The sequence below is a fragment of the Haliotis asinina genome, chromosome 1 (assembly GCF_037392515.1).
Source record: "Haliotis asinina isolate JCU_RB_2024 chromosome 1, JCU_Hal_asi_v2, whole genome shotgun sequence".
Classification (NCBI taxonomy): domain Eukaryota; kingdom Metazoa; phylum Mollusca; class Gastropoda; order Lepetellida; family Haliotidae; genus Haliotis; species Haliotis asinina.
The window spans coordinates 78,963,281-78,975,594 of record NC_090280.1 but is presented as its reverse complement, the minus strand read 5'-3'; the positions used below and the strand labels follow the sequence as shown (position 1 = coordinate 78,975,594).

Here is a 12,314-nt window from a genome sequence, read left to right as displayed (position 1 = left end):
TTTCAGTGTAATATTCCAGTGCATTTAACAACAATATCTACAGATATACGAGGAATTATCTGCTTAGAAAATATCATTCACGTATCTGACTCTCAATATCTGAAAGGGACATTTAACTCCTTTTGCAACCAAGACAAACCAGTGATTCATATTAAGAAGGCATCGCTTATTCGTTTTTATAATTTTATTGCTAACTGAATTTGCAAACTGTTACCTAACATATCATTCAGTCACTTGTATTTTGAATGGCGAACCGCTGAAGTGGCTGTGTTTCTGTTGATGAGGTGACGTAGGGTGACATGATGTAAGTTGAAATGGGTAAAACTTACACAACGACCATTTGTCACAACTCTCCACTTTTCGTAACCTCGAGGAAGATTCGGCTTGTCCCGGAATAACACGAGTGCGTCTGGAATTTGCAAGGCGAGATACGACCCATCACCACGTCATTTCCGTAAACTCCAAGAATACATGTATTCGACTTGTACCGGAATCACACGAGTGCGACACGAACGACAAGGTAGGTGAGATACTACTTATCCACTCGTCGCCACTCGCCCCTTTCCGTAACCTTCAGGAAGATTCGGCTTGTCCCGAAATAGCACGAGTGGTCTCTAATGCCAAGCGACCTACAGGCAAATGCGCGTTTGCGTGTGCCTCCCTGTGTCTGAATCTATGACGCCAGTCGTAAGTCAGTGATATGGTGTGGGAATTACGACCATCTCAGCTAAGATCATTTGTACAAAGGCCACCATAGCGGTTTATGAATATGACTGAAATTTAGGACAGTTTGTGCTGTTGACGAGTGAGTGAGTGAGTGAGTGAGTGAGTGAGTTTAGTTTTACGCCAGATTCAACAATATTCCAGCTATATGGCGGTGGTCTGTAAATAATCGAGTCTGGACCCAGTCTAAGTAAACTTATCCTCAGTACTTTTCGTTACACTCCACCACTGAGTCTAACGAAACGTTATGGGAGGTCGCGTCAGGTAACCTTTGAGACTGACCAATCAGAACACAGCTTACCAAATCGCAAAGTGCACATTCGCACATACTTTTTGAACTTTATATCTCGAAAAGGTTCGTACCCGAACGATTCCGGATGGTATTTAGCGTACGATCGCTTCCATGTGATGCACACGGAGTACGTACAGCCATGACAACGGTGAGTAAACAGTCGCTGAAAATAGTATTTTTGACAGTATTCAAGGATGTTATCTTGCGGGAATACTGGCTAATGGTAATCATGTCAACAGAAACCCTAAAGCGTATATACTGCAGGTCAAATAACTGTGTTATATGCTGATTTTTGTCTGTATAGAGATCTGTATCGGTGACCTGAATATTTTAAAAGTCCCTCCGACCCCTAAATAGTAGCCGTTGTCTGATTGGTTAAATGTATTTAACCGTCTCGTCTTTGATTGGACGGTCATTGGTTGCTCAAAGGTCACCTGACGCGACCTTCTACTAGGTTTTGTTAGACTCAGTGGTGGAGTGTATACGAAATACACCGAGACTAAGTTTACTTAGACTGAGTGTCGACCAGACAATCCAGTAATCAACAACATGAGCATCGATCTGCGCAATGGGGAACCAAGTCAGGATCCCGTTAGTCGCCTTTTATGGCAACCATGGGTTACTGAAGGCCTATTTTACGACGGGACCTCCACGGGTTCTGTTGACTAGTGAATAGTGGAATATGTAAATAGGTAAATCTAACCAAGTCGTGATGACTTCGTGGATTTTAGTGGTCAGCTTCCATTGACATCGTACCCCGACGGCGGGTCAAGTTGATCAGTATCAACCACTGGTTTGTCTGGTCCAGAATCGATTCAGTTCAGTAAATATCAAATACCGATAGCTAAAAGATAACACAGCGTCAATTTCGTAGGTGCCCCCATCATTATTTCCAAAACACGAACGGTTGTGTGAGAGAGTTTGTTTAGTTTTACGCCGCTCTTTGCAATATACCAGCAATATCACGGCGACGAACACCATAAAAACGGTTTCACACATATGAGGAATCGAACCCGGGTCTTCGACCTGACGAACGAACTCCTTAACCTTAGACTACCCCTCCGACTCCCAGATGAACGAACGAATGATGGTTTGTTTCGGTAATGTTCGAGTTCTTTGCTGCAGTTACTACCCCTCTTCCTTTCAATCCTTTAGATCCTTTTCTTCCTTTAGATCTCCAGCTTTGAGGAGAGTGGTTTCAAATCCTGAATGCGACTTAACCCAAGTAAAAGTATTGGTATATGTTTTTAACTTTGATTAGTGCTAGATGTAACCATGTTATGTGTGACGTGCAAAACTTTCACATGTACCGTCTGAGTGTTGAGGTGCGCACGTGCGTAATAGGGGGTTATTCGTTAAAGGCAAAGAATAAGTGGTGGAGGATTTACCAAACAGTTCTACGTTCAAAGGGGGGTGGGGGGTGGGGGGGTGGGGGGCGGTGGGTGGCATCGTCGAAGATCCGGATCCGATTCCCCACAGTATCATGGGTACCATGCATAAAGCACTGGAAGGAAGACCATAGCATTTCTAATATGCCCCAGCTGTGATATTGTTGGAACATTGCTAATAGACTATTCTCACCAACTCACAGCGGACCGTTTTAATACAAATCATAATTCGTTTTTAAATTTTAAAGATATAAACACACCATTTCTTTCTCAGTCACCTTTCTGTGTTCTTCATTTCGCTGAATGTGAAATACGGATTCAGACAAATATCAGACAACTAATCAGGCTCACTCACTCATTAATCCGGACGAACGCATTCCCTGGGTAAGGCACGGTCTGGATGAATAGGTTTCAGCCCCCAGTCAACAAACACGGCTACCTGGATCACTGGTCAGTGGTAACATGTCTGAAAGTGATGTAAGTGTATGTATATCACTGGGATAGCCCCCAGAAAACAACAGCGTTACCTCGACGTGACATACCCGGATTTTTCTCAGATTACCTGAGACCAGAGTGTCAACGACAATAACAAAATCGGATAAACGTTTCTATACACAAACACATACACACATTAAAGGTCTCAATTCGTATATTTACACAGGTAGAAGGTTCACTCTTCTTAATAAATCAAAGGTACTTTTTACATGGGTCAGTGGCGTGCTGTTTACTGAACTTTCATAGTTTTGTATGCATTCTCGTTTACAGTTCTTATGTAATCACGATCTGGCTGAAATAGTGCCGATGTGACTATGTTTTATTAGCGTTCATGAGCGGTGGGGTAGCCCAGTGGGTAAAGCGTTCACTCGTTACGCCTATGGCCCGGTTCCATTCCCCACTTGGGTAGAATGTGTTTCCCCGTATAGCCATCCCATGTTCATAATTATCACTAAATTACGTCGTTTTCTACTTGTTAATAACATGAGATACGCCTACGCGTTAAACTCTTCATATATACCATATCTGTATTGTAGAATCATACTGAGCAACACTATTCAATGACTGGTGGAACATACCAAACGTACCTATATTTGTTTTGGTAAAGTTCTTAAGTAGAGGAAACATAAACATTGACGTTCACTTTTATGAGATGTCACCTAACCCACTGAATAATTCATAGACGTCCAAATATTTGACATATTTAAGAAAGTCATGCAATTAAGAGAACACAGTATTGCATGTAGACAATTACATAAGCATATCATAGGATTTATTTCATTATGCATTTCAGTAAGGTCAAAACAAATAAAAACATACAAAAAGGCTTAAGCCAGACGAAATACTGCGCACCTCGTACTTGTCGGGCGACCTGGTCTGGAAGTAGAATATTAATGCAGACCCTCCAGTAAGTCGGCTAATCAGTCACGTGATGTTTTGTTCTATCTTTACCTGTTATTTACGAGCGTGAAATGGATGACATTGGCAGTTACTCTCGCGCAGCCTGAATGGACACAGGTAGGTTTCAATGATTTTTCTATTTTCAATATTTGGGAACATGCTTCCCCGATTAGACTAACAGCTAGTCTCTGAAATGAACATATTTTACTGGAAAAAAGACAGTGAAAAAATAATAATATAATGAAATGGAGCCCTGAGACTCTTCATTTTCTGAAAGTAAGGAAATCTAAACTTGCCACATTTTCTAGACTTGCATAGGCTTTCTTGGATATATATACTTCAGGGTCTGTACGACAGACTATTCCCCGATTTAAAACCCACTCTCTCTGCGTGTGCGTGCATGTGCGTGTGCGTACGTGCCCTTCGATGGTATTCAATCTAACGTCATTTTTCCCCCGAGACTTATCTGTACTATCAGTGTAAGTTAGATTTCCTCTGGTCCTGACAGTTTCAGATAATCAAACAAACTGGTTCATAAGTATAGGGCTTGAATGTTTCTTGTCAGCGAGGGCTACCAACGGATTTTACTGGTCCTCGGCACAGTTTAGGTGCCACGGGACCGCGGTCCATTGTCCTACGTCCGTCATTATCATGTTTGATTTACTCCGTCACCTGATGAACGAGTAAACATACACTCCGGGACGTTGTGTTATTCACAATAAAGAAGTTGACATCCATAATCTGTGCTTTTCCTGTTAGGGAAGGTTCTTAAATTCGGTTAGTCTAAATCGTTCCCTCAACAGACACTCAACAAATATCTATTCAAGCAAGATAATGGCGGAAAACTAGGTGATCTACGTTGTATTTCGGAACTACAACTTCCACTAGCATTATGTGTATCTATGTTGCGCCATTCACGAGGTGGATGCCCATAGCGCTGACGGTCAAAGCAGGCATATTTTTACCCCGGATAACCCAAGCTGCCTGTTTGGTGCTAGACGGTTACAGTCACATGACTTATCCCACCGTGAACCCATTTTCTGCTGGGTGAACAGGGACAATTTCTATCGATACTTTGTTTGTTGACATGTCCCTTGACAATTCAATAAAATATAGTTTATCTGAAGATTCACGATGCTTTTCAACAACAGCAGCAGCAACAAACCAAGAAATATATTAATTATTAAGAAGGACATAAATTTGCAAGGACCTGGCATTCCTCTTTCAGCGTCCAGGAAAATCAAACATGATCATGCAATATTCAACACTTAACTGACCCCGTTCTTTCGCATTCACTCTTTCGTTTAATTAGAAAATGAAACTTTCCATTCAAATACATGTCTTAAAACTAGGTTAAGTCTTAATCAATTAATATATCAATACACAATGTATTTTCAGACCTACAGGGTAGCAGTGAATAATCCTTTAGAAGATACAAGGCAAAGCGCCATTGCAGGAGGTACTTCAGTGAAACAGCAAGATAATCCAAGGATATAAATAAACGAAGACTGTTGGCGCCTGGATTGGATTTAGTGTCGTGTTTAAGAAGGAGAAGTGAGTCTATGCTATAACTGGTACCATTGACCACGGATTCCTGTAGAGATCATCCTAATCTGATAATCCATGGCTACGTGTGTTGAATCTCTGTATACCCTTGATGGTGGGGCTACTGATAAACGAAAGACGTTAGCAATGATACGGATCCTAAAGGGAGCAGTCAGTGAGTCAAAAAGCAAAGCGGGTCAAGCAGTCTGTCGATATAATAAACATGACAAGAAAGCTTTGAAACGTCAGTTGGCTCTGTTGGACAATGACGCCTCCCGGACCGAGATCGATGTTGACAACCAAAAAAGGGTGATCTTGAGAAAATGGTCAATGGTCTTCGAAAATCAGAAAAATATAAGTGATTCTCTAAAGCGGTTTGACGAGATGTTGCGTGCTGCCATGGCCGACGCCGACAAGGACGAAGATGTTGAAGACGCTCTGGAGGAAAAATCTGAAAAACGTGTTCCAGATTGTACTGAAGGGAAAAGGATTCTTGATCGTCCATGTTTCACAGGCAGAAATGACAGTGACTCGACAGGAAAGAGATTAAACAATCATCCCGTTATGCCCAAACTACCTACCAGTGGGTTTCTGGTTCAAACAAGTACCTCGAAATCCATCGAAGAGAAACAAGAAAATGGCAATAGTGTTTCCAAAGTCACGAGTTCATTCCCTTCTCTCGTTAATGACTTTCTTGAAGACCAGAAACAAATTCAGGAGCAGCTATTAACCCGTAATAAACTCTGTAAGTTGAAGAAGACAGTAGACAGTGAACATACATTTTATAAACTGAGGATGAAGAGTAAACTCCCTTCTGATCCAGCTTCCCTCCTTCTGAAGATAGAGAAGGACCGTCTCCTTCCCAAGAGAACTACTGATCATCACCTCCGGTACCAGTCGCTTGACAATCTAGGGGACGTAACCCGCCGCGGTGCGACGCGTCTAGAAAGCAGATCGTTGATCCAAATAACACAAACAGTTGATAGGAGATCCAGTGAGGTATTTAAACTCACGAGGTCGAAAACTCTCAACACATTTTAAAATATGGCATCTAACATTGTATTTGTTGAAGGAGAATCAACAAAAAGTAGACTCCAACATTCCCGAGAGTTACACCATCCTTAGATACGAATTTAAGGAAAGAAAGTGCCTATGTTTGTACAATTTAAGTAAAGAAAGTGCCTATGTTTGTACATATCTGCTGACTAAATGGCTTAATTGTTACTTTTTTGTTCGTTAAGTTTATAAAAATACTCTTCTGTGGTGGTTTGTTATGTCATCAGAATTCAGCATAATTCAGCATCAACACTTTTTTTAACACAATTTACTGGCAGAACGTTTTACGTTGGCATGTGATATACTAGTCCAGCATATAACTAGACAACTTCGCACTATACCAAGGTGTGCTATGTAGGCCTTGGCTGGAATACGAGTTTATTCATATAAACTAGTAATATACATGAAACAAGGTGGAACACTACAGACACTGACAATGTGTATCATCTTGTATCAAATTAATAATGTCCTGTTAGGAAGTACAATCTCACCGAAACATACAACCCAAACCTACCCACTAATCATCCACCGAAAGCCATGAGTTCATCATGTGCAACATAGAAAACAGAGATATATAGATGGTTTGTTCTTGTTATCGTAAATGGTGTCGGTGCCCATCGGCCAAATCAACTTTAACCTATATACAGCCTACCTTTAGCTAGCTAACTGAAACATAACAGAACAGTGTCCTATTGAAACATGAAAAGCGAGAATAGTGGTATGCCAGTTCATGACATTTCACCAAGAAGACTGATTAGAATAAGTACTCAGCACCCTATTGAAACATGAAAAGCGAGAATAGTGGTATGCCAGTTCATGACATTTCACCAAGAAGACTGATTAGAATAAGTACTCAGCACCCTATTGAAACATGAAAAGCGAGAATAGTGGTATGCCAGTTCATGACATTTCACCAAGAAGACTGATTAGAATAAGTACTCAGCCCCCAATGCTTGTTTCAAAAGGAAAATGTTGTGATTAGGTTATTGTATCTTAAATGAATTATTGATACTCACGATATTAATCCCTTATTGCATGATGGCTGTCATGTAGGCGGAAATTTGTTTCCAGCTGACTTAATAACAATCACATCACCTGAGACTTCAATTAGTGAGTGAGTGAGTGAGAGTGTGCGAGTGGGTTTATCCCAGCAATATCATGATGGGGGACACCTGGAATGGAATTCACACACTGTACTGGTGTAGGAAACTGAATGCAGGTTTTCTGCATGAACTCTTCAACCACTAAGCCTTTGCTTTGTCTGTAACCACCCTTACACTGTCAAGGGTCACAAAACTTCTCTTTTTATTGAAACAAACACCTTTTGGTGCAATTGTTTACTGCAAAAACACCGAATTTTGAAAAATGCACATCATGCATACATTACACAAATTCATGTGTCAACCATGTGATCAACTACCAACAGATGAGAGGTTCTTTTGAATATATCTGACCTCCTTTGTTAAAAGGTCTACACAATAATGGTACTCATTACCCAACGAACAAATACGAATCAGCACAGATAACAGCAAATTTCAGTTACATAACAGCAGATGACTAACATTGTGTTGGTATGCGAGATTATCTATGGTCATGTGAAAAACCATGGGTTCTTTATTTCTTTTGAGTGCTGTATGAGAACCAGCACTGACAAACCAAGTGATCACAACCAGCAAACTGTGGATCCTGGCTTGTGTAAGGGAGATTATTTTTCACTGCTGGGCCACCAGTTCTCAACATGCAGTAAAATGGGACTGTAAAAGCTTATTTGCTACCTACACATGCATTTGTTTTCTTAAGTTTTGCTGTGTTCTTCTCTGAATGTTCCTTGGCTTTCCGCTCCCTCCATTCACACACATCCGTGAAGTCACATCGCTGACATTTCCATGAATCCTCAATCTCAACACCTACAACATCACGCTGCCCTTGCCAAAACTTCAAAAAATGTTCAAAAGTTGCTTTCAGCTCATCATCATCATATTCAACTGGATTCTGTGACAAGCTTTCACTTGTGTCTTGCAACACATACTCAATAATCAATTGGCTAATGCATGTCAAGGACTGAATTCGTATAAAAACAAAATCCAAAAGTTCATTTAAATTTTTCGCTGTTAAAAATTTGGAATCCAGATGACTGGTGACATCTTCCCCGAAAGGTTTTTCAAGGTCTAATCTCAAATGTTTTGCAACAGTTTCTTTGGAAACTCTGCCTTTGACTAAATCATCAAACAGTTTTTTGTACAGCATAACTTGTAACTTGTTCTGATTCTGTTGGGCAATCTTAGGACATGACCTCACACTCCTGGTCTTGAGTTCAAGGAGGTCAATGGTGTATGAATCGGGGTCAAATCTCAGTTCATCAATGAGTCCGACAATGAAAACATCTTTATCAAATGGGGCACCAAAAATTGGAATTTCACGGGCAACTTTAATCCCATTGAGAAATCCTTGAATAGTCATAAAGAGGTTGGTGACCTTGGTTGCCCAAATGTCCTCATTAGAGGTGACCTTGACCTGAACCACACTATGGACTGCAAGCTCTGAAATGCACAATAAATGAAAAACATAAAAGTTTAAAACCCATAGAAACATGCAAAACCAAAATGACTGGTTGAGTGAGTGAGTGAGTTAATAACATTCCAGCAATATCATAATAGGTGTTACCCAAACACCTTGACAGAGAAGATATTTTGTCAATTTTCAAGTATACTTGGATTAAGATCCTAAAAAAACAGTAAATGAGTAAAAACTGTTTGATGCAACAGCCAGCAATATACCAACTATATATATCACAGAGACCTGTACATAACCATGACTGGCAAACCAGTAGTTAACAGAAAGAGCAACTATGACTAAAGGTGGCTAATTTTGAACCAGCCACACACAGCAACAATTTGAGCATATATTTGAATCAGCTCTGAGTTTGTGAGAGTGGGTGCGAGATTAGTTTTTGCCACACTCTTCATATTCCATTATAGTGCTGGGAAGGGTACTCGGACACTCGAATTTAGATTAAGTGCAGTTCAAACCAAGTCCTATTTCCAGAAACCGAGCACCCGGAAAGGGAAATAACTCTGTAATGACAAGGGCAGATAATTACTTGGTTTTTTCCTCATCCTTTATATTATAATGTATATATGGATGTGAGGCCAATGGTACAATATGTGTAAAACAGTCAGGTAAAGACATGCATATGCACCACAGTGAGAGTATAGATCTTAATACAATTGATTATGTGATTATGTGTTCACAGAGAAGTACACATAGAAAATCTTAAGAGTCTGTTCTTATCGCTCGTTATCAAGAGTTCAATAAAGATTTGAACAGTGGGTTCTTACAACAATACTCTGGCAAGTATCTAGCACTATATTCATGGTTAAGAGAACATACTAATGTTATATGGAATTCTTCTAGTTCAGTCACATAGGAATGACTGAACGCAGTTTCATAGTTTTTGGAGAATCTATACAAAATAATATTAAAATCATGTACATTATAACAAATTTTGTCAAATATTTCCATAAATCTTGAACTGTAATTTATCTGTGCATGAGCAGTGTTGCAGTAAAGTTACAGTAACACCAGGAATGAAAAGATATGTTTTAACAAGGAATGTAAGTGATGGTGTTACTCTTTATACTGGTTCAACGGACATAAATAAATAGCTAGAGATCAGTTCTGATGTGTTATTGTTTCCCTTTCAAATTTTCAATAATCGTCTCTGTCAAATCATGACAGAATATTCAGAATGTTGACAGAACGTGCTGTATTCTTTATACTTCCGGGTACTCGATTCTGATTCTGGTAAGTACATGTGGGTACTCGATTCCATTTTTCCTACCCATCCCAAAACTATCCTATGGTACAAGGATGAATTTGGGATGCTTCAGCTGAAAAAAAGGGATGATTTAGGGCTGTTGGGGCAGACAGTTGGAAGATGATGGAACATTCCTCACCCTCTGGAACAATCACTGTAAGTCAGTTCAATACAACACAAAACCATATATTAATACCTCTGGCAAGATGAAGACTACTGCCAGCAGTCATCACAGGGCTCTCTACTGGGATTGTTGGGACAGTGAATGTATACAGCATCATCTGCTCACACCAGTGTTGCCTAGTCAGGTCTGATACCCACAAGTAGCCTGGCCGGAACTTATGGAGTGGATTGCGTTCAGACCAAGGAAGTCTCTTTACTTGAGCTGCTTGTTCAGAGTCTCTGCTCCTCTGCTGGGGACGATCATTGTGTTTACTGTCAGGTTCTTTGATGCTGTCAGCATGGTCAGCGGCTTTAGATGCTTTGGCAAGGATTTCTTCACAAGCATCTGTTGGACATGAAGGTGTGGTGAGAGGTTGAGTTGAAAAGTACATGTATTTCATTTGTTGTGTGTAATTGATTGTACTAGTCCAATCTTCCTGTTGTATAGTGGCAGATCCATGAGACACTATAATGCAGCACGCCTTTTAATGGATGATAACTTCTTGTTCATTGTATAGAGGATCATTTTTGTTTGATAAAAGGTGAATGGATGCAATAGACAAGAATTAAGTTGTCATCCATAAAGTTGCATGCTTCATAACTGGCTCACCTGGGCCAAGATTTTCGAAGCTCTCTTAGCGCCAAGTAGTTGTAAATCAATGTATGGCACAAATGTATGGCACTTATGACTATCTTCGTGCTAAGAGAGCTTCGAAAATCTAGGTCCAACTCTATAACGTTCATCAAACAATTATTGAGAGGTAAGAGTTGTGCCCTTACCTCCCACTCGCATCAAAAACCAAAATTACAAACTGACATGCATACCTCACTCTAAATATACATTAAATAAACTAGGATGGCAAGATTACAGAATACCAGATAACCTCTGCCATCTTTGAAAGCGTGCACGCTTATGTTTGGTTAGGGTAAGGTTTAGGGTTTGGTTTAGGGTTAGGGTGACATGACACAGGGTATTCAGTATTCTATAACTGTACCGTTACATAACAGGTAGAAAGGGTACACTGCATTTCCTGTTCTCGTGGTACTTATGGATATCAACTGAAAAATAATACAAACAGTTCTTTTTATATGAATGCCTGTTATTTTTAAATGAAGAGACTCTCCCTCTAACATGTGCATCTATCAACTGCTTGATCCATCAGGTGTACTACCACTCTTGAGCTCAATGAAAAACATGGTCATGTGCAGTTAACTTGTCGAGGCGTCTCCCATTCCAGCAGCATAATGATTAAGTAATGTTATTAAGTGTAAGGAAGGGGAATCCCCTTGGAAAGGGCGGGAAAAAGTTACTATTTTTCCAAGCTGATAAAAACTCACGAATATTCATTACACTGCAAACCTTTTATATTTCAGAGACTTGGGCCACTTCCAAGTTACCGGTCAGTGATGTAAATAATAGCTAAGTATCACGAATTGGGGATCTCGGCAGAAAACGTGTTTGCCGTGAGAATAGGAGATGGCCCTATATTAAAAACAATATATTCAAAGAACTTATTTCAGTGTTGGAATATTACACCGTGGTAGGATTCACTGGAGAAAACATACTGTGTAAAAAGAAGGAGTCGCGGGTGGAACCCAGGAATCGAACCCGAGCCTTAGGTGTGAAAAGCAAACGCTTGAGCCACCAGCCTACCGAATCGCCCGTCGTTCGGTAAGAACACCTCAATCTGGTTATCGCAAATGCTGCTGAATGTGGTGCTCGAAAACTGAACAAAACAAAACTATCGACGATCATCTTCAAGAATTAGAAAGTCGTGGAAGAAACAAACTAAAATTGAGTACTAACGAGCGTCGGAAGACGCAACAAGTAGAGCGTCATCTTCGTCGCTCCACAGATCTTGTGAATCATAAATGCTTTCCGCCGGCTGTGCCGGTACACTTTCTGAATCTCCCGCGCCGACTTCCATTTTGAAAG

The 12,314-nt window shown here is 40.3% G+C and overlaps 2 protein-coding genes across 2 annotated transcripts; one reads left to right on the top strand and one right to left on the bottom strand.

Moving 5' to 3' along the window:
* Positions 1-3,884: 3,884 nt before the first annotated feature.
* On the top strand, positions 3,885-6,565 carry LOC137283206 (uncharacterized). Its single transcript, XM_067814649.1, has 2 exons — positions 3,885-3,915; positions 5,197-6,565. The coding sequence occupies exon 2, from the start codon at positions 5,422-5,424 to the stop codon at positions 6,382-6,384; it is 963 nt and encodes a 320-aa protein (XP_067670750.1). The 5' UTR covers positions 3,885-3,915; positions 5,197-5,421; the 3' UTR covers positions 6,385-6,565.
* Positions 6,566-8,163: 1,598 nt separating this feature from the next.
* On the bottom strand, positions 8,164-12,306 carry LOC137275776 (exonuclease V-like). Its single transcript, XM_067808190.1, has 3 exons — positions 12,186-12,306; positions 10,413-10,724; positions 8,164-8,939 (listed from the first exon to the last, which is right to left on the bottom strand). Exons 1-3 carry the CDS (start codon positions 12,304-12,306, stop codon positions 8,164-8,166), a joined length of 1,209 nt encoding a protein of 402 aa, XP_067664291.1.
* Positions 12,307-12,314: the final 8 nt, after the last annotated feature.

Excerpts from the sequence above, each read along its gene's own strand:
- LOC137275776 (XM_067808190.1), bottom strand. The coding sequence starts at position 12,306 with ATGGAAGTCGGCGCGGGAGATTCAGAAAGTGTACCGGCACAGCCGGCG. Across the intron at positions 10,725-12,185 it reads TGTTGCGTCTTCCGACGCTC|ATGCTTGTGAAGAAATCCTT; the intron begins GTTAGTACTCAA and ends CATGTCCAACAG. Across the intron at positions 8,940-10,412 it reads TAGTCTTCATCTTGCCAGAG|AGCTTGCAGTCCATAGTGTG; the intron begins GTATTAATATAT and ends TGTGCATTTCAG.
- LOC137283206 (XM_067814649.1), top strand. The coding sequence starts at position 5,422 with ATGGCTACGTGTGTTGAATCTCTGTATACCCTTGATGGTGGGGCTACT.